Source organism: Atractosteus spatula, chromosome 8 (genome assembly GCF_055471065.1).
Source record: "Atractosteus spatula isolate fAtrSpa1 chromosome 8, fAtrSpa1.hap1, whole genome shotgun sequence".
Taxonomy (NCBI): Eukaryota; Metazoa; Chordata; class Actinopteri; order Semionotiformes; family Lepisosteidae; genus Atractosteus; species Atractosteus spatula.
Genome location: NC_142713.1, coordinates 17,300,670 through 17,323,505, shown reverse-complemented (window position 1 = coordinate 17,323,505; position 22,836 = coordinate 17,300,670). Strand labels below are relative to the sequence as shown.

Below are 22,836 nucleotides of genomic sequence, written 5' to 3'. Positions count from 1 at the left end.
TAAAAACTAGGCCACAACATCTGTTTTCCAAAATGGCTCTTTTTGAAGATGAAAATACCAAAGAGGAATTGATCTGGAAGGGTGATTTAATCCACTGTACTTTTAAGTTAATGTACATCCGCTGTGGACCTACCATTGCTGCAGTTCTGAAGATTTTGGAGGGGCCTCTGGCTGGGAGGAATCCAGTTATCAGAGTCAACATGTAAAGACATAGACAATGATAGGACTGGGATTATGTGCAGTATATTCCGGGATTAAGGTACAAACCTTAAAGCAGAATATTTAACATGTTTGGGTTAAAATCCCAGTGTAGGAAGATAGTTCATTTTTATGGGATGATAAGCTTTTATGGAAGAGGTGGGACCTAGGTAATGCAACAGGGTACATCTACATTAAAGGGAAACTGATGTATTGGGCATGCACACTTGTGCAGAGTGAGAGTCTCAATGCCCCCCGATTTAGAGTGTGAGCCAGGATCAGAGGACAGAGAGATTAGTAAAGAGGAACAGCTACAATTCCAGTGTCCCTCAGCAGTGGAAAAATCAGGCACTCAACAACAGATCTTGGAGAGCCAAGCATGTTTTAGAGGTAGACTAGACGTGATATATAAGACATTATGTAGACCCCTGATTAAATCAGAAATAAGGCCAGCAGATCCAGACTCAGTGTCTCTTTTCTTTTCACCATGGAATAACATTACATGTTCCTTTGCTGCCTACACATGCTGATTCAGCTACCTACCTGAACTATATCAATACTATACTGTACTGTATATTGTATATATAAATTAATTATATAAATTGTTAATAATAAAGTAGATGCAATTCATCCATATTAAGTACTGTAATTATGAAATTATAGGAGTCACAAAAACCTGGATAATGGAACGTATTTGTATAGTTTTTCTTTAAATTTAGTCCTCAAGAAAGGACAGGCGGAAATGTATAGTTAAAATAGAATCCAAGACAATCGTCAAATTTCGAACATACATTATTTGATACTGTACATTTTCAAATCCAGTTAGCAAATCAAACTGTAAAAATTTATTATCTAAATATTTTATTGGATAACCTATTAAAAATACAGGAAAGCAAAACACCCAAAGAAGCATGAGAAGTACTCACTGTTGCACATTGTCCAAAAGTCATATATTGCAATAGGGGCAAAAGTTAGCACAAAAAAGTTTAATGTTAAATGCTTCCCCCCAGTCAGCTCCACTCTTCTCCACTGTGCAAGTGCAAATGAGTACGACTGTCAAAACACTACCGACATATTCAATGTCATATCTCATAAGAAGTCTTAAATTCTACCAAGAATATACAATTAGGGTTAGTCAATAAATCAAAGAATAGCAATTGCAGTTGAAACTGAATGTGTTTTAGCATTGCATGGTCAATTTAAATAGATTTTTACAGTGCTAAGAAAACCCTCTAGGTTTACAGTGTTGTGGACATCCTTGGTTAGTCCTTTTCTCAGATATTTTACATTTAAAACATAATTCTATTTTAGGAAAGTCTTAAGGATGGCAGAATGGTGCAGTGACTAGCATTGGGGCCATAAGTTGAATTCCTTGGGTGCTATCTGCATGCGGTTTGTACTGTACAGTATGTACTCCACAGATTCAGATGGGTTTCCTCCCATAGTCCAAAGACATACTGGTAGGACAATTGGCTTCTTCTTGACTTCTGGGAAAATTGGTCCTGGAATCATTGTGTGCGTGTCTTAGTGGGTATGTGCCCCCGGCATCCTGTACAGGACGTTTCCTGCCTTGCACCTGTTGCTTTCTGGAATGGGCTCCCCCTATAACCTTGTTTTGGATAAACCAGGAAGAAAATGGATGGATGAAAGTCATAATGAAAGTGTTCGAGTAACAGAACAAGTATCATTTCAATGTGGTTTACATCCAGACTTTGACTTGGCTCCTCTAAAATGTGAATTGTAATTTGCATACCTGTAATTATACTGGGGGTTCACAAATGTTTTATCAGCACTATTTAACATTCTATTTTTTTTATTATGGTATCTTCTAGTGGTCTGAAAAGAATTTGAAAATTGTAGTTTTTCTGGGTTTTTAATGCAGTAAGTAATTTATCTCACCAACACAGATGAGATTCAAGGGTGGGATTTAAGGTTTTTGCTAGATGACTCATTTTGGGAATATCGTGGTAAGAATTGTACAGATTTTGTATTATTCACAGAGTGTTAGCATGGCAGAGTACTGATGTACTGTACATTGCCAGTGGATCCAAACCATTCAGCATAATTTCTGGAATCAATGATGGGGTTTTTTACCATTGTAGTTTTTGTTGTTCTGTATATCAGAACAAAATACTGTATGTACATTATTAACAGAGTTAATATAAGATAAGATCACTTTATTGGCCATATACAATTTCTTGCATTAGGAATCTGTCTTTTTACATACCCCAGCTTGCTCTCCATGAGACACACAGACAGGGAGAGAAGCTTGGGGTCAGAGCGCAGGGTCAGCTATTTACAGTATATAGTGCCTCTGGAGCAGTTGGGGTTAAGGGCCTTGCTCAGTGGCTGAATGGAGTAGGATTCCTCTGCCAGCCACAGGATTTGAACTGGCAACCTTCTAGCCACTGGCGCATATCCTTAGCCACAGAGCCACTGGTCTGCCCCAAATATATGATTATAGATGGCAAATTAAATGTTATAACAATCAAATTTCACTTGAAACAAAGCTACTGAGTACAGATGTGTTGAGTAAACTGGGGAGGACAGTGATGGAAGTGAGATGGCTAGAGATGGACTCAAACAAGGGAGCTTCATTATATTTTTTTACGTACTGTATTTTTCTCTTCATCCTGTCTATTTGTGTTTTTTAATAATCCAAATCCATATTAAGATCGTTTTAGGAGGAACAAGCTATTTTTGAAAGCCATACATGTATTCCTACATGAATTCTGGTAATGCAGTAAATGTTTTGTTTTGTATACATGGACCCGTTGTTAAAACTTTCACAAAGAAAAAAAAATGGGAAAATGAAGTATCATCTGTCTGTCTTTTCCTTGCTGAAATTATTACAAAAACAAGACAGCCCTCCCAAATCTGAAGTATTAAATCTGATTGCTCTTTTCTTTCCAATGTCCAGAAATCATTATCTGTCCTACACCTTCTGATACAGACATATGAAGGCTATTTCACCTCCTTTCACAAAATAAATAAAGCAATTTTCTTTTGGATAGGCCAGATGCTACCTCATCAAAGACTGTTGAGTAAATCTCTTGTTGGATATCTCTCGGATTATCATACCAGGGGTATATTTGAATCCCTCTGGTTTCACACTTATACAGACAAGACTTATGATCATATTAAGAGGTTTTTTTCAGAGGAAGCAATATATCTCATATACAGTATTTTCATCTGGCCATTAACAGTTCCAGCAGCAACTGTCTGATTTGGCTAAGTCAAGTGTTCTTAAAAAGGGTTTCTCCTGCTCCTGAAATTGTAGCAGTAACAATTTGAGTAGATTTAGGGGATCTATTATTTATTTTTGTCAATAGATTTGAATCTGACAGTATTTGTACAATTATACAGTCTGACAATTTTTTCTCTCTCGGTCAATGAGTTTTAGTGGTTCACTTTTCTAATGTGATCTTTTAAAACAGCTTCCCATATGGTAGATACAGGATACTGATCATTGTGTTTTCATACAGGTCTTGTAAAATTATGAATGTAGATTGTTGTACGGAATCATTGGTCATATCCCTGTTGGCCATCATAACTGTAAGCACTCCCTTAAGACATAACGTTTTACTAGCAGAGCTGAGCTGATATACTGTACAAACTTTAGTGTATAGTTCAGACGAATGTACTGCAGAGAGGATTAATTAAAAAAGCTGATTCATCTTTTGGCCATGCATATCTACAGATAATGTGCATTAATCTGCAAAATAGTAAAAAAATAAATGCATGACAATCATACGTTTCCATTGGTCTTATTTTTCCATTCTGTCATTTCTCATCCCAGTAGGGTGAACAATTGTGAAATTTTGTAAACACCTCAAGATTGATTTGTTCTAGAGAGAAGCCTTTCCAAGATTGCTTCTCCCTGAAGGAACCGAAGGTGATAATCACTGCTCTATTATCACATATTTCTCAACCATTTCTACACTGTCTGTCCCTCTTCAATTAAACCTCTAGCCTTTCAACAATGTTACGGTTTTCTTTCGTTTCTTTGTATGGCGTAATGGTATTGTAGTCTGTTCTTCACAAGATTTTAATGCAACTGACAGTTTCAAAGCCCAAACCAAGAAAGCGATCAGAATTCAACCTGATTAGAAGAAATATATCTTACATAGTGTATCCCCCTGAGGGAATGTAGAAACAGAAGGAGGTGTATCTGTGTACTTTATGAGATGGCAGAGGAATTCAGGACCACCCCTTCGTTTCAGAGATGTGAAAAGGGTGTGTGAGGTACATGGAAAATGTAATCTAGTGCAGTAATTCCCAGCCCTGGTCCTGCATGACCTCTAATTTTTGTTCTATGTTCATAATTGCAGGCTAATTGATTTAAATTTTCAATTTGAGACATATTTTTTTTAAATTGCTCTTTGCATTTAAAAGGAGTGAGATTTAATGAGTTTGCACTGGGTGTCAAACCCTGTTTTCCAGTTCTTTTCATTCTGTAACTGTTACTGTAACATATCGTCTTAATGTTCCCAACAAGGAATGAAAAATACCTGTTGCTTGTGAGGGTCCGATACTTTGCCACCTAAAAAGTGTGAATTGCCCCCAGCAATGTCAGCGCTCGAGATCAGGAGCTGAAAGCATTCTGTCTTGTGGCCTTTCAGCAGCAGATCAACAGCGCCCCGTCGCAGTCTGTCCAGCCTATGCCACTGCCCAAACCAGTACAGTCCATTCAGCATGTTTCCCACACGTCTGCCTTGCCCAGCTGCCCGGGGCGAGGGAAGATGGCCAAGTTCCTCAGCCCTGAGGAAATGACCTCCAGGGATTACTACTTCGACTCGTACGCTCACTTTGGCATTCATGAGGTAAGTCTTCTTTTGCGTTTTGCAGCTAAACCAAAATTAATGGTTGTATATGGAGAAACAAAACATAATGTATACATTATATGCTTATAAACTTCAACCACAGTGTGTAGATTGATATTTTTACTGACACATACTGTGACTTTTCACCTTTGTGTAATGCTGTGAAGCAGAATTTAAAGAATATATTTCTGTCAAGGAAACTCTTACACACCACTGGACAAGGGTATAAAGTATTTAGACAATGCATTTACTGTGCTTTTAAATCACTAGTAATGTACATTAAAAATCATTTAATAATTCCTCAGATCTCTAAAGCTCCTGGAGGACTGTCTGTCCTCAATTTTAAATATTATTACTAGGCTTTTCACCCTAGGATAGACTTGGTTGATCTCTGAATCACTAACGTCATGGTGCCCAACAGCAAAACGGATTAATCCATTTGGACTTTTTGTTGTCTGGCTCTAAATGCAAGATTATCTCCCTTTGAATGAGCAAAATTATTGCACACTCATTGAATATGTGAAGAATTAGAAACTTTTCTGTTGTTGCCCTGAATTTTTGCCAGCTCTTACCAGTTTGGAAAAATATTCTTTTGATTATAAAATACTTTCTATTGATATTAATATATTAGCTGAGCTCTTTTTGAGCTCTTTGCCTATCCTGGTTCATTAGATACTGTATGTTCATACTGGTGGTATTTAGTGACATTTGCAAAGAAAATAATGTGTATGTTCCAGGATCTAAGACAGTCTTACTACTGTAGCTCCCTGATTTAGATTCCATTCAGCTTCCACTTGACCCTTTACGCCTATGAAAAATAAGTTTAGAAAACCAGTTAAGTCATTGTGAATTACTACTACGGAGAATGTACATACGGACAATTTCAGATGAAGTTTCCTCTTGATCCTTCTGTCGCAAATGCACTCTGGTTGTGACACCTACTGTACATGTTTTCAAGGAAAAGATAACCACACCACACGTGGTATTTTTGTGTACCGCTGCTGATGTCTTGGCATTGTTTCCTTGTATTGTGCAAAGAACCATGAAATTAAACAGAGCTTCACGATTTCAACAGGAGATGTTAAAGGACGAAGTCCGGACACTGACGTACCGGAACTCCATGTACCACAACAAGCATGTCTTTAAGGACAAGATTGTTCTGGATGTGGGCAGTGGCACTGGGATTCTTTCCATGTTTGCAGCCAAGGCAGGTGCCAGGCATGTTTATGGGGTAAGTACTCTCATTGCTCTCAAGTGGCCAGCGAGCAGAATGCAGAATAGTAAGCAAAGAGCCGTCTGGTTCACAAAAATATTGATTCACAATTCAAGTTTCAGTTCAGTAGGATATGCTTGAAATTAGATTTTATGAACAGATAATAGAGAGCAATTTTCTCATTACAAATTCTGAAAAATGTAAAAGGTGAGAAATCATAAAACTCACAATGAATTCATATCTTTGAATACAAAGATGTATATATTTTTAATGAATATATTTCTCCTCATTTTGTCTCTCTAGATAATAAATCTATTTAAGTGAGCAAAAATAGCTGTTTTATCATACACATGTACTGTATGTATTTTATATTCGAAGCTTGCAAAAGTAATTTTGAGTTGTTTTATCCAGTATTTTTTTTGCTCAAACAACAGAATAGTAACGAATTAAAAGTGATTAAAGAGCTTTATAGCAAATGATCTTAGCTATATGAGATCAAAGAGGAAAGTAAAACAAGAAGCAACCAGCCATGAATCATTAATGTTTCAGAAACAAACTCGAACAAGAAGCTTGTACTGCATGACTTTCTACCTTCTTTTCTGTGAGGTGTCTGCCAGGTGGTTAATGTACACTATCTCTGGTAGTCTGTCCTCTATCTACGTAGGACTGCAGTTAGTCTACATGCTTGAAATCTTTTAGATGTGAAGAGCAGAAATTAGCAACTCTGGGCAAACGCTTGGTAGCACAGACAGAAACATGCTGACGAGTATATGTTACATTGTCGTGCATTTTTGCTTTTGTGCCGTTTCTTAAAAAAACAGTATACAGTACATCACTTTCCAGCGTAAACAGGTCTGTAGTTTGAATGTATGCACAATGTTCATGCCTTTGCTCCCAAGAGTGTCTAGTCTGCTTGCACTCTGTACTGCAAATCAATTCCCAGTCAGGTCCTGGATGTCCTGAATGGGTTATTAGAATCAGGAACTCTCTAGGCTGCCTCCCTAAGCTCTTTCAGAGCAAAAATAAAACCAAAAAAGCTATTTGTCTAACTCAGTCTATTCATGCTTGTTTATTGATCTCCATGGGATATATCGTTATTCATGTATTCCTTTACTCACGAAAGTTGCTTTGTGTGCTCAATTTAGCGAATGTTTGATTATGTGTGTGTTGGACTGCACATTGTTTGATGAATATCATCATTCTTGTAGTTACTGTACAGTATCACTGCATTTAAAACAATGCCCACTTAAGGGCTGCTGCATTCTGTTTAAATTACTGTGTTCTCACTGAGAGTTTAAAAAGGTAGGTTGAAGAAAGTGTCAATAGGCTTAATTCTGAGAATACAAATGACAATAAGAGAACAAAAACGATTTCAAAAACTGTTCTCTCTTCCATCAAACACAAATCTCTTAAATATTCTTTTAGAAAGTATAGAAAAGGAACCTTAGGATTCATCATTTTAATTTTTACTTTTAAAGATGATGATATTGTGATTTTCACAGATATCGTACAGTTAATTGGTTCACTGAAATTTAGAATTAAAAGTGTTGGACTAGCCTTGCTGAAACTTTAAGATATTGATCAAATTCTCTCCAATTAAAAGCTTATAAAGAATACTAAAGCAATCAGTATAGAACCTGCCATTTAATTAATAAAGTGAAATATCCCAAAAACAAATGTGCTTAAAAGTACAGTTTAAATACAGAAGACTAACTCTTAATGTCATAAAATGTTAATGAGAGGTTAAAGTGCTCTGAAGTCATGCTTCAAAAAGAAATAAAAAATGAACAGGGCATTTCTTAGTGGCTTAACCGGTGATGGTACTTGCTCAGATCACAAGCTGAGCCCCAGTGCCTAGGCATAACTGGTTTGAGCCTGGCTGTGTGATGACTAGGTGATTGCAGTGGGAGTTCTCTCATTAGCGAATGACCTATTGGAAGAGCACTGTGGATGGCGTGTATCCACTCCACAATCGCGCTTACAGAGGCACTGCATAATGAGCACTAAGAAAAATGGTTGGTGGTATGCTACACAGGATGTATTATGATATTTTAATAAATCTTTATTAGTCTCAAAGATGAGATTGATGTAACCTTAAAGTAATGATTCATGTTCCCCTTTGGGCAATTTGTCCATCTTCACTGTTTAATAGTTTGTCCACAACAAAAAATGAGAATGAGAATACTTAGGACTATTCTCATTCTCATTTACTCTTAATACTTAAGAGTGAAGAATACTCTTTAATATTTATTAAAGAATAAATTGAAGAAAAGTATCATAGAGTGTGTCGTTGTTTCTCTTATTTGTCACTTGTGGCTTTACAGTGTACAGTATGAACCTTTGAAATATACAGAATTATATCTGAGATGTCTGTTGTATAATAACATACACATATACATTTATATTACTTGATTCTCATACAATTTTTATTTAATATTCTATGCTCCACTGAAGTCGATCTCACTATAGGTGAAATTTATGACTTGAAAGATTTAAAAGTGATTTATTAATCAAATGTGTCCATAATGATTGAGTTCCTATATTTGTGTGGACATTTTCTCAAATATCTTATCACCTTCTTGATAGTAGTACCTGCATCCCACTCCAATGCATACACGATCTATCACCATTTTTATAATGACAAAATACTAAATATAAAACACTTTTACAATTATTGTTAAGCAGAAAATTACATCTATGTATCTAATGGCTGTAGTTTGAAAACAGAACATACAGTACAGTATTTAAAGAAACACTGTTTGATAGCAGATAGTGTATCTGTGCTTTAAAATTGATCCCAGAATGCATATTAAAGTTAATGAATCACTATGATCTTCTATTGTAGATCAAACTTGAAGTACCTTGCTTTTTACTTGCTTTCAAATGTCAAGAAATACATCTGCTTAAAAGTGAGTGCTATATGAAATAATATAAATATCATTTTTATAAATATTAGATAATACAAATTTAATTCTGAAAAGGAGAAATTAGTTTACTTCAAGTCTGCCTTGCATCTTAAGCATCACAGGCCCCTTTTCCATCTGTGACAAATGGAAAGTCTGCTGACTGCATGACTGAACTCCTTAAGGTGAAATAGAAGCTCCATGTTGAGGACCTCATGTTTAAAAATAGATGTCCCACTAGGCCCAGCAGACACTGATGGAGGATATATATTTTTTCAATTGCACAAGGGATTTTATCTGACTGCTCACGGTGTGTGGTTTCTACACAGCAGTCAGCTTCAGTCTGAACCAACCATTGACTGAGAGACAATGAAAAATTTCCATAACCTGATTTTTCTTCGAGACTTTTTTCTTCATACTGACCTAAAACGTAACACCTTTCTTCATTTTTTTTCTTAGTCTGTTAAATATGATTTGTGGGAACAGTGGGCTAGTAATGAATTTAGGTTGAGGAGGAAATCTGAAAATAAAAATAAATGAAATTAAATCTTGCCCCTCACCTTCTAAAACATGTTTGCAAAGCTCATATATTTATTAAAAAACAGATTTTGTGCAGGAATGTTTTTAAATGTTGGCTAATCCAATTAGGGGGCTGTGGTTAGCATTGTTACCTCACACTGCTGGGGCCCTGGTTCAGTTCCAGACCTGGGGTGCTGTCTGTGTGGAGTTTGTATGATCTTCCTGTGTTCACGTGGGTTTCCTCCAGGTGCTCCGGTTTCCTCCTGCAGTCCAAATACTTGGAAAACTGACCACTAGTGTGAGTGTTTGTTTGTTTGTATCTGTGTGTGACACACGTGGATTGACATCCCATCCAGGGTGTACCCTGCTTTGCACCTGTTGCTTGCCCCAGCTCCCCTGCAACCCTGTACTGGACAATGTGGTTAGAAAATAGATGGACGGTAATATACAAACTGTATATTTCAATTTGTATGTATCATACATGCAATTTAGAATAGCCAATTATCATTTACATATTTTGAAATAGCTGATTGTTACCCAGTAACATGTGGTGACGTCTGTGTTTGGGGAGGCCCTAACAATTCTCATACCCCAGTCTACATAAACTCGAAGGGCAGGCTTATTGCTAGCAGTGTTATAATTAGACATGCGACTGGGATGGAGATTGTATTTGATGTACCTCAATAAAAACCCTGATGTAATTGCAAGATTCAACCAATCAATAGCTCTGGATTTCATATCATCTAACCTCACTGTCAAATTGGGGTTTATCATTGTCCACAATATTGTTATACCTATACACTGATATAATTTGTATTAACATTTTGAAATAATAATACCCAGAAATGTAAAACTAAATAAATACTTGCACTTACATATTTACTTGTAGATGAAGGCCATCCGTCTCTCCCTCTGGATAAAGATATCTTTTACAGCATTGTTGCTTTGCTCCTTGTTGGCCGCGAGTTTCAAAAGCCTCTCCTTTTTAATGGAAACAAGCACCACAGATGAGGGCCATTCTAGGTCAGTCACATTCTGGCTGTAGGTTTTAATTAATCACACTGCAGAATACATCCTTTCAACTAATGTTGTTGTGATGACTATGGTGAGGATAGGCTGCAGTAGCTTTGGTGCTTTTGGGGACTGTCTGTATGAAATCACGCTTGGTCAAAGAGTTGGGAGTGAGCAGTCCAGATGATCGTCTCCTGACAAAATGTACAATGTGATAATATCAGATTTGAATGTAAAATGTATTTGGAATGCTTTGATATGAAATATTTAGACGGGTTTCTAGTTTATTGTCATCATTTTTTTTCACATTTCTTCTGATATTTCGTGATCAACCAAGCCCAGGAAAAGTCTTGAAAAATCCTTCTGAGAAATAACATTATCCATTTTCAGTTCACTTAGAGTTAAAATTGCCGGCTTAGCTTAACTAAATTGCTTGAGTACAGTAACCCTAGGACACACCCCTAAAGGCAGAGAATGTCACACATTCGTTAATATTGTAGATATAAGGAAATGAGTGAAGTTAGGTGACACAGTGAAGGCAGCTATAACTTTTTTCTCGCCATTATTGAGACTGATAAGCTTGGAACACATTTGCACAACTGAGTAGAGCATCTTCCATTCAAGTTCAAGGTAGAGAAAGGCACCTCATTGCCTCTCATCTTTTCATCATGCTTAGGTGGTGAGTGACTGAATTTTGTATTAATACTATCAACAACTTTTGCTGGATTTTCACAAGGAGGGTAGTGCCTACTTTGCCTGCCACGAATCTACAGTATGTACCTGCTAAGATCCCCACACAGCGCACAGGGAAGAGAAACAACAACAGACTCTGAATAGTACTCTGACAAACTACCAATACGCCCACCTTCAAGTCATTTGTCTTCTAAAACATTGCAGCTGAGAAAGCCCCATAGGGTTCAGCGCCAAATGGAGAAGAGGCACTTATTTCACTGACATTGCTGCTTGCCTGCTAACATTCAGGATGTCTCAGGAGTTGTTCCTGAGAGCCAAGAGACCCCTGGCTGACCCCAATGCTCAGCCTTTTGCCTGCTGCTTCTTGGGGAATTCTGGTCACAGTTAGCAAGTGATATGACCTTGGCTCAAACCTTCTAAAAATTAAAATATAAAATATATAATCCTATTGCTTTCCATTGTTGGATCTACTTTAACATTAACTGTCTATTTTATCCCTACTTCTCTTAAACTATACTGTATTTCACACCTTTATAATTTGCTTTCCTGAAATTACAAACCTTTGTTTTGGACATAATATACATTTTCAAAATATCCTTCAAGAATACCATATGAAAATCACAATTGACTAAAGGTTTTATCAAATCCAAACTCTAGTTTGATTGTTTGAAAAGGCTAAATCTAGTTGTGCTTTTACAACCTAAGTAAGAATGCAGTAGGTTTTTTTGTGTATGGTCTAGTATTTAATCCACAGTACATTGCCAATCGAAAGTCTACTCCCTGTTTCCAAAGTAAATTTTGTGGCCTAACAGCCAGAAATCAAGACACATTAAATTAGAATATATATATAACATTCTGAAATGGGTTGGAATAAGTGTACACACCCCTGAGTTAGTGCTTGGTGGAAGCACCTTTTGCTTGAATTACAGCCAAAATTGTCTTTGGATATGTCTCTGCCAACTAGATTTGGCAATGATTACCTTACATAACTGTTCAAGGTTGGTCAAATTCTGAGAGGACCATTGACTGACTGCAGCCTTCAAGTCATTTCACAGATATTCAGTGGGACTGAGGTCAGGACTCTGACTAGGCCATTCGAGAACGTTTACCTTTTTGCTCTTTCACAGCTCCACTGTTGCTTTGGCTGTGCTTTGGGTCGTTGTTATCCTCGAAAGTGAACGTTCATCCCAGTTTCAGTTGTCTTGCAGAAAGCAGCAGGGTTACTTCAAGGACTTTTCTGTACTTTGCTCCAGACATTTTTCCTTCTACCCTGCTCCCTGTTCCTGTTCCCTGCCAATGAGAAATTTTGCATAACACACAGTATATTCTTTGGGTGATGTGCTGTGTTTGGTCTGTGCCAAACATAATCAGAATGTACTTTAGATTCAGAATCTACTTTATTGTCCACATACTGTACAGTGGATTTTCCATTCTGGTTCAAACCAGTTCTGTATGTCCATCCTATAAAATACTGCAACGTTCGCAGAAAAAAGATGTAAAAAAGTTCAAAAAGACCTTCTCAATATTGGAGACTTGCTGGTGCCCATCTGTGCTATTTATCATTAAATGTACAGCTTCATACAGTTTTACAATGTCTCTTAAGTGTGGCCTCTTTTGCCACATTCAAGGCAAAAAAGATCTTTAATAACACTTAATTCAAACTGAAATATTAGGTCTTGTCCTACAATAGTGTGTGCTGTCAATGCAGTGCTGCAAAGGGGCTCATCAGAGTTTAAAAAGTAACAGCACTCAGACTGAATGACTTCTTTGTTTTTTGTATCCTTTGGTACTTTGAACCCTCATCCGAATGGTCATTTAGGCATTTAGGCCAAAAAGTTCTATTTTAGTTTGGTCAGACCTCAAAACATTTTTCCAGGTGTTTGCAGTATCACTTTAATGCTTTGTTGCTATTGTCTTAAGTGAAGGCTTCCTTCTTGCCCTCCTGCCATACAAGCCAGATCTGTGGAGCACTTACAGTAGGATATTGTTGTCACATGCACACTTTGTGTAGTCTTGACCATAAAAGCCTGCAGTTTTCAGAATTATTACTCTTCTCTTTGTAGTCTCTGATCAGTCTTCTTCTTTCTTGGTCTGCCAAACACCTTTCACTTCTTTAACAAACATCTTGACTGTTCTCCAAGGGATATTTGAGGTCTTTGAAGTCTTTTTACAGTATATACTGTACATCCTGTGCTGTGTGCCTCCATAGCCTTATCCTGGAGGTCTTTTGACATCTCCTTGCTGTCCATAGATGACGTTTTATTTTCAGATGCACTATCCAGCAGAAGAGACCTATAGCAACAGCTGATTTTATTCAGAAATCTTCAGAATCATTAGAATTCAATACAGGTGGAGACTAATTAGGCTGTTGTGTGATTTCGAAGGCAATTGTTTAGCAGAGGTAGTTTACAATTGGTCTTACTCAGGGGAGTGTATACGTATCCACCCATTTTTCTAGATTTTTATTTCTAATTACTTTTCAAAATGTTTTGAGCATTTGTTTTGCACTTGGAGGCTGTGTAAATAAAGGTAAAATATATTCTGATATATATTCTATATATGATAGATCATTTGTCTTGCTTTCAGGCTGGTAGGTCACAAAACATGTTACTATGGAAAGGCTGTGTAGACTTTTTATAGCCTAGTAGAAAGGTAGTGGTAGTGAAGTATGAGAGGGAACTGGGCACCACAAATTTAGGAAGTCATGTAACTTCACTGCCTGGTATGATGGTGATTGGAAAGTGTTTGAGAGAGTGTAATGAGAAATAAATTGTGAGAAAAGACTTGGGTACTTACGGAAGGACACTGTTTCATCTTCCACAAAAGGGGAGCAGTGTGGACAGGACAGACCACTTGACACATGAAAACCTAAGGTGGCATGTTGTCAGTATCGAGATGTATACTCGAGAGCATGGTAGAGTTTGTAGCATTGTCACAATTAGTTTCTCCGAAAACTGTACAGTTTTTTAATGTATTTTCCTTCAAACAGAATGTGATATGATAATAAGTTCCAGCCCTTGAGGGCTGATGAATTCCCTGGTTTTTATTCTACTTCTGACCTTAATTATTTTATTGAACTAATTATTTGGATAAGAAGCAGGATCAGCTCTGTTAATTAGTTGCTCATTCAAAAACAGCAAGAAAACCTACAGGGCGCTTACGGTTTAGAAAACAGAAACACCTGATGCTAAATACGTAAAGATATTATCGTGAATTAAAGGTATATTTAGATTTTGTTCAAAACAAGAATTTGATTAACCGGTAGGAGGATTTGAGAGCAAGGCTGAATTTTTTCCTTCATTAAATTGTCTAATTTACATATTTCCCTCATGTGCACCTACAGAAATAAATGATCAGCAGTACTTTGGGGAAAGAGGCCTTCAGAAAATAGATTATTTCGAAGTGCTGTACATTTCTTTCACAACCCCGCATTTAAAAAGACCTTGTTTCTCAGTCATTTCCTTGAAGGATGTCTTTTTGACTGACTGTGTAATAGATTAGTGAAAAAACAAACTGACAGAAACCAGCTAGTGGCAGAAGGAGGATAAGGAAAGTGTTATTCACATATTTATGAAAAAAAGACTCAAAATGCAAATGTGACATTTTCTTTGGGCTTTCTTTGCTACAGAATACTTTCTGAGCATTTGCTTTCCAGAGGAAGAAATTAAAATTGATAGCAAACCACACAAGATTAATTACTTAAGAAAGCATCGCATTTTGTGAAGGACAGAAACAAGCTTGATGCATGTGGCTGTTTAATCGACATATTTCCATAATTGTACACTCTTAATGATACTCATGAGTTCTGGACCCTAAACAAGCTGTCTTGCTTTGTGTATTCATGTATTTCGTACACTGAGACCATAAACCTTAGCAAACAAATACAACACTGAATACTCAATTCCCTCACATCTCAGATGTTTGACATTTCCAGTTGGTGTCTGTTTTAAAGCCTTAAAAAGATCAACAACAGAAATAATAACAAGAAAATGGTGCTAAAAAGCCGCTTCAATGTCTTTGAAGTGTTATGTGACAGTATTTCAGGATCATGCAAGTATTTCATATTTAGTGTGTCAGTGGACCAAGAAGAATAATAAGATTTTTTCAATCTTTAAATGACAAAACCTTGGATATTTTGTATATTTTTAAAATTAATGACACTCAATTCAAACCTATTTTAGTAGTTTAGAATATACTTCTTTCATGATTTTTGTCAGTCTGTCCCTGGCTCTTATTTTATCCTTACAGATTGAATGTTCCAGTATATCTGACTACTCAGAGAAAATCATCAAAGCCAATCATCTAGACAGTGGTAAGTGTTACATTTTTACATTTCACTCTTCCTTATATAAGATATATATTTTTTCTTACAGATTGATTTCATTCAGTATTTCAAAATGAGAAGCATAAATTAGAGATTGGAAAGTTTTTACCGGCTCACCACACTGTTTATTTGTCAATTGTAGAAAGCTGATTTTTGTGGACCTATTAAATGATCATAGACTTTACATGTCTTTCATAAGTGTATTTTCAAACCTTATTCCTGAAAGCAAAAGAACAGTGAGCAGTTGGATGAAAAGGCCATTATACTAAAAATAAAACAGAACCTGATAATATACAGTTTATTTATAAAGCAGTAAGCACAGTGAGATGTGTTATGTTGTAGCCTTAGAAATGCCTTTGAAAAGCTGGATACATTGAGAGTAAATTACATTTCAGAATCAGGCGGTTCATTGGGCCGCACATGAAATGGTGAATTCAGATGCACACAGTATTTAGGAGTTGGGATGATGGCTATCATTAATATCAAATTCAATTAAGCATATGACAGATTTAACTGGGAACTGCAATGCTATGTTTATATTTTGGGGTTAGAAAGAATCAGCATCAATGAGTGTATTTCAAACCACAATAAAAGCAAAATTTACAAAGTAACCTGTAACTTACAGTAAATCACAAAATAGATTCAATTTCCAGGTATGCGCAGCACCATATTCTGTGATTCAGTGAGCCAAAAAAAGTTCTGGTGAGGTGAAGCGGCCTTATTACGTTGTAAATAAATATATGGCTTGTGAATACATCTCTTTTTATCAGATAGAAATATTGCTCTAGACTTTGAGACGCTTTTGTCAACAAATACTACTTATTCTTTAACTCAGATCACGTTGGAACATTTCTGAGGTAAAATGTTCGCAGCACAACCTGTACTTATTCGTTCGTACTTCACATTAGTCATTACAGTGACTAGTGAGCAGGAAAGGGCCACAGTCCGTGGGAACTGTCGCTCTCGCCCCTGGCAACATCAGGGATTTGCGACAACATGGCGACTTACAGTACTTACACAAAGTTCACAAGTTTGTGCCTAATTCTAAATTTGTAATTTTTTTCTAGGAATTTATTTTGTTACCAAAATAACCTGTCTGAGAAATTGGGACTGCAGTTTCCCTTTAAATATAGCCTACCTCCTGTTTGACTTCACTTTCCCCACTATTGGGTATTCCTGCTCGTCAGGCTAGCATGTTTGGAGTCTGGGTTTCTGGACCGCCTCATCTCTCAAAGGGTGATCCTCTCAAAGGTTCAAACGGTCAAATTTGTCATAAGTATGTGATCACAAGTTACAGCAATATTATAACATCTATATAGAGTAATGCAATGTCAGAGTGTTCATATACTGTACATATGTACATGTCAGCACTGCCAGATAACAATTGCATTTAATATATGACAGACTGCATTTAAGGCAGAGAGGAATGTGCTTTATTAGTGTCTGTTATTACAGTGCAGAGAAAACTTCTGTAAACCCCCAATAAAATAATGGGAGTTAGAATTTTCTTCCTGACACCCTTTTTGAATCAAAAGCGGTCTAAACAAATAACCAAAAGGGTTCTTAAATAACCAAAAGGGTTTATATTTACTAATTCAGTGTTTTTTTGTGTATAAATGGTTCATGTGTAATAATAGGTGAACCCCTAGCTACTGTATTTCAAATTTGCAAAAGTGCACATGGGGACTTACTGAACTATGGAAGACTGAATTCGGGACGGACGAGTCAAAAGTTGAACTTCTGGGCCACAACAAGAAATGATTTAGGTGGTAAAAGACTTCCAAAAGAAGAACCTCATCCCAACCATCAAGTGTTGTCATGGTTTGGGGATGCTTTGCTGCCTCAGGATCAAGATGTCTTGCCATCACTGATGGGACCCTGAATTTGACGTTCTTAGCAATTAGCAATTTGCAGTAGTTACCCTCACTCACAATATTTCAAAGAGTTTGAACAAGTACATAACATACAGTATATTACCGTGCCTTTTATTGACATTTCTTTGGCTTTTAAGAGAATCTGACTGGACATTTAATGATCAAAAATGATTCAATTACAGATCAGCCCATATCTCATATTTGGGTACAATTCATTCCTTACAAAAAGACTGCAGCAGGTTAAAGATAATACTGTGCTTTATGTGGAATAGTCCAGTGGTATGTGAGATTACCACTGCTCTTTAATCTTTATAAGAATGATCGTGTTGCCAAACTGATTCCTAATCACATTGTCTTGATGATTCCACCTTTGTCTGATGAATTATAATGATTACCCCAGCCTGTATCAGGATAGTGCAAATACTGGAGTTTGGTTGCATGGTGTAACCAGAATACTGTAATTTTAAATACTAGAAAACAGAAGAATATCCTTCCCCACTCAAAATTCACATTACATCCTGTAGATACCCCAGAATACCCATAGACGCTAATCTGTTTTGGAAGGCACACTTTTACTTTATTTGTAATAAAGTACATAAGCAAAGTTTCTTTCTTAGCAGGTAATGGGTTTGTGGTACGAGTATTGAGATTCTGTCCATGTTTTTCTGTTTTGTGGTACAAAGTGTCATGCAGTATGGAAGAACTGTTTTGTACAGTATACGTTTTTTTTCTGTGCAACAAAGATCGAGATGTCCATACTCTTAAGAATGCATTCTATGTTAGTGGGGCAGCCACTTGAGCAGAGCTTTCATACATCTCGAAACTAGCTGTTAGTATCTTCTCTGATCCCTCACATGTTCTGCCCAAAAATTATCTTCAAAGACGTTTCAGAGTCCCTAAATGCACACTTAACAAAATGAGGAACACCATTATCACACACTCAGTCAACAACTTAGTTCTCAATAAAGAAGTATTTGTTTATGGACAAGTGCAGTAAATGGTTATGTGCAAAAATGAAGGGGTATCGTGCAAATATAGGGGCTTACAGTGATTGTATGGGGCATACACTGACATAATGATACACTATCACTGACACCGATATAATGACTATGTATGGGTTTTATATTTATTTATACTGTTTGTATGTTTTTTGTAAGTTGTTGTGTATGTAAAACACAATTTCTTGGATGAAGAACACAGACAATCAGACAATAAAGTACCCACATAATTTCTGGAGGAGAATGAAACTCTTTTAAAAAAACTTTTATAATTACATAATTATGGTTAGCATCTAAATCATATGAGAATATGGATCAGCCTTAGGGATTCACAAACATGTTCTCTGCACTGTGTGCATGTACAGTACGTACCTATAGTATAGTTCGAGAGCTAAAATACTGTCAACAGCACTCAACTACTGTAGGTTCTATGCAGGCCCTTATACTGTAAATATATTTTAATATTTTTTTATTATTATATAAATTATAATATGGTAAGATGATTTTTACATTTTGTCTTTAAAATAATAAATATACAATAGCAAGAAAATTCAGATGAATTTTAAAATAAGCAAACAAATATACAGTAGGTACTAGATTGAGGGTGAAAATGATATGCCATGCATACTGTAGCTTGACATTTTGCAGCTGGGAAAAGACTAATTATAAAACAAATGATGATGAAAAAGATTTCAATGCAACCAGAACAGAGCTACTAAAATCTGTTGCTAACTTAATAGACAGAAAAAAGCACAGAATGTATTCTATGACACTACTAATTTAAGTGAAGATTTGGAAAAAGCAACTGGCAGTCTGTGAAAAAGATGCTATGTGGAATCAGTTTTGTCAACTGTTTAGAATTTATCTCTAACAAGACTTTCTTTTTTTAATTCTTGATAATTTATCAGCATAAATTCACAAGGAATAGAATTAAATCTGCACAATTTCAAATTCTGATTGAAAAGGGAGCAGCTGTGTTTCAATACAGCTGAAGAGGAAAGTTATAAGACATATAATGATTTGTATTTCAACCAGTGAGAACCAGAGTGATTAAAATAAGGCTTTTCAAAGCAGACCTTTCAAATCAAATTGTCTTGATTTTCCTAAAGAAGTTTAGAGGTCACTATGTGTATAAGAAGGCTACTAATATCACTAATATTGTTACGGCTGCTACTTGCCACAAGCACCTAATCAACCCTAAGTGCCGCCGCACGAGGTAACTAATTATCCCCAGCTTTCTACCATCAACTTACTTCCATTTAAACCCTCACTTCACATCACACTATGCCCGGTATTGGTCTCTCTCTCTGGAGTTCATACCTCGCCTTGGCTAAAACTTTTCTGAACGGAAACCACGACTTTGAACCTGACCTCGTCCCTAGACCACGACTTCAGTCTCACGGATCGGATTGTTATCGCCTGAAGAAATCTCTCATCTTCCGAGTTCTCCCTCTACTCCGCACAGGGTCCAATTTATATTAAGGCCGGCCGGGCTTAACAAATATCTCATTTTGCACATATATATTTTTTATGTTTTAGATACCTGTTTGGTTTGAGTATTTCTTAAGTAATATTGTTCCTTTGGATGAGTTTTCATAAATAAGATCAGGTGCTCCATGATTAATAGTTGAGTTGAGTGAAACTGAATTACCTGAATGAGTTAATTAAGAATCTACATACTGTAGTCATTCAAAAAGACATGATTTTAATTAATGCCAGAAGAGCAAAAGATACAGTTATGCCCTGCTTCAGTAATAAAATTACGTGGTTACTATCAGCATGATAGAACGTGGGTTATCTGTTAGACAAAATTCCTTGAGACTGAAATGTTCTGATACAACAAATCATCAAACTAGTCCAAAGATATCGGGAAACCAGCTTTGTGCAGCTCAGTACAATTACATCCTTCGCATCCATCTGCATATTAACTTTCTATCAAATATTGACTCAGGAGTTAGTACATATTCAATCAGGAAATTTTAGTTTTCAATATTTCTTTTCAGTTTTTGCTGGCACTGTATTTAAAATGTTCTACCTATAATAGTGTTCATTTTGTGCATAGCTTTAATTAAAATATTCACTTTGAAAATATGTATTCAGTATGTCATTAGTAATTCAACAAAATTGACATCATTGGAAGGAGCTTGGTTATTTCTTTTGCAAGGCACTGTGATGTATATTGATAAAAAAATTAAACACCTTGAATCTTTTGGATTGACTAGAAAGGGTACTTGCATTCAGTCTAAATGTACAATTACTGCATGATATGGTTCCTGCTATCTCAATTACAAATTTTGGTATTTCATCCAGTTACAATTATAGTTATAGTTACGTTATTTTATCACTAACTGTGGCTGAAAAGCTGATCAACACATTTGTCTTCTCCCGAATCGACTACTGTAATGCTCTACTCGCTGGGTTTTCTAAATCCACATTGAACAAACTCCAGTATGTCCAAAATTCGGCAGCCAGAATCCTGACCAGGTTTAGTGCAAGTGATCACATTACTCCTATCCTGGAGTCTGTGCACTGGCTTCCTGTCAAGTTTCGTGTCAACTTCAAAATCCTCATGCTCACCTATAAGGCTCTGCATGACTTGGTACCTCAGTACCTGTCTGAGCTACTATCGTCCTACTCCCCACCTCGCAACCTTCGCTATTCTAATTCTGGTCTCCCATTGGTCCCCCAAGCCCGTCTACACTCTATGGATGACAGGGCCTTCTCCTGTTATGCCCCAAAGCTCTGGAACTCTATCCCCAAGGATATCAGAGAGTCACCTTCTCTAAACTGCTTCAAATCCAGACTCAAAACCTTTACTTAATTGGTTCTGTTCTTTACCCCTCTGCACCTACTGGTTCTGTTATTTACCCCTCTGCACCTACTGTACATTATCTACATTAGATAGTACCACCATCTAATGTCTCCTCTAGCTATGTATTGTCATCATGCATATCTTGTATATTTCATTTTATCGTTGTTGTCATTCTGTAAAGTGCTTTGAGACGCCACCTTTAAAGGTGCTATGTAAAATAAACAAGTAATAGGTTTATTCCATGCTGAAAAAAAGAAGAAAGAGAACACAACGTTTCGGCCGTGGAGCCTTCTTCAGGTGTGAGAGAGACAGGGCAGTAGGCAAAGGTAAAGTAGCGGGAGAACAAAGGTTGGGAGGGAGGAGGAGTGAGAGGCGGGAGCAGGGGACAGAAAGAGAGGCCAATCAAGAGGTGTGAAGTCAGAATGGGTGCAGAGAGGTGTGAAATGAAACTTCCAATGAATGGAGAAAATTTAAAAGAACAGTAGTCTGTCGTTAAGGGAAGGGAGAAGGTGTGATCCTAGCTGCAGAATAATTTTAGTTTCGGTGGTCTTTCTGATGTATGAGTTTGGAAAACCGTCTTTGAGAACACAGACGGAGAGATTAGAGTGGTCGTGGCCGTCAGAGGTGAAATGAGAAACAATGGGCTTGGAGAGATCTTTAATCTTTACAGCCCTGACGTGTTCTCTGAAACGGTCTCCGAGTCTCCTTCCTGTTTCTCCAATGTAGATGGCTGGGCATTTACTGCAAGAGATACAGTAAATAAGGTTGCTGGAGGTACAAGATGCTGTCTGGGTGATCCGGAATTGTCCTGAGGGGCCTTGAATGAGTGTGGTGGTGGCTGTGTATTTGCAGGTGATACAGCGAGCTCTGTTGCAAGGGAAAGTGCCTGGTGTGGATGGTTGTTGAGGGCGGTCAAGGGAGCTGTGAACAAGGAGGTTACGCAGATTAGGTGGTCGGCGATATGAGATGATAGGACGATCAGAAAAGAGGGCCCCAATGGAGGGATCATCCTGTAGGATGGAAAAGTTGTGGTTAATGGTCCTGGGGATAGGAAGTGTGTTAGGGTGGTAAGGAAGCACCAGAGGAATGCGGTTGTTACGGCGGGAGTTCCTGATCGGGTTGCCAAAAACACCCCCCGGACCATCAACCCGATCAGGAACTCCCGCCGTAACAACCGCATTCCTCTGGTGCTTCCTTACCACCCTAACACACTTCCTATCCCCAGGACCATTAACCACAACTTTTCCATCCTACAGGATGATCCCTCCATTGGGGCCCTCTTTTCTGATCGCCCTATCATCTCATATCGCCGACCACCTAATCTGCGTAACCTCCTTGTTCACAGCTCCCTTGACCGCCCTCAACAACCATCCACACCAGGCACTTTCCCTTGCAACAGAGCTCGCTGTATCACCTGCAAATACACAGCCACCACCACACTCATTCAAGGCCCCTCAGGACAATTCCG

The 22,836-nt window shown here is 37.3% G+C and overlaps 1 protein-coding gene across 1 annotated transcript in view; it reads left to right on the top strand.

Moving 5' to 3' along the window:
* prmt8a (protein arginine methyltransferase 8a) overlaps positions 1-22,836 on the top strand; it is a 64,302-nt gene that overhangs the window by 7,962 nt on the left and 33,504 nt on the right. Inside the window, exons 2-4 of the mRNA XM_088923589.1 lie at positions 4,821-5,021; positions 6,097-6,252; positions 15,609-15,672. Of these exons, the coding sequence (XP_088779715.1) occupies positions 4,821-5,021; positions 6,097-6,252; positions 15,609-15,672 (421 nt within the window). The remainder of the gene's footprint in view (positions 1-4,820; positions 5,022-6,096; positions 6,253-15,608; positions 15,673-22,836) is intronic.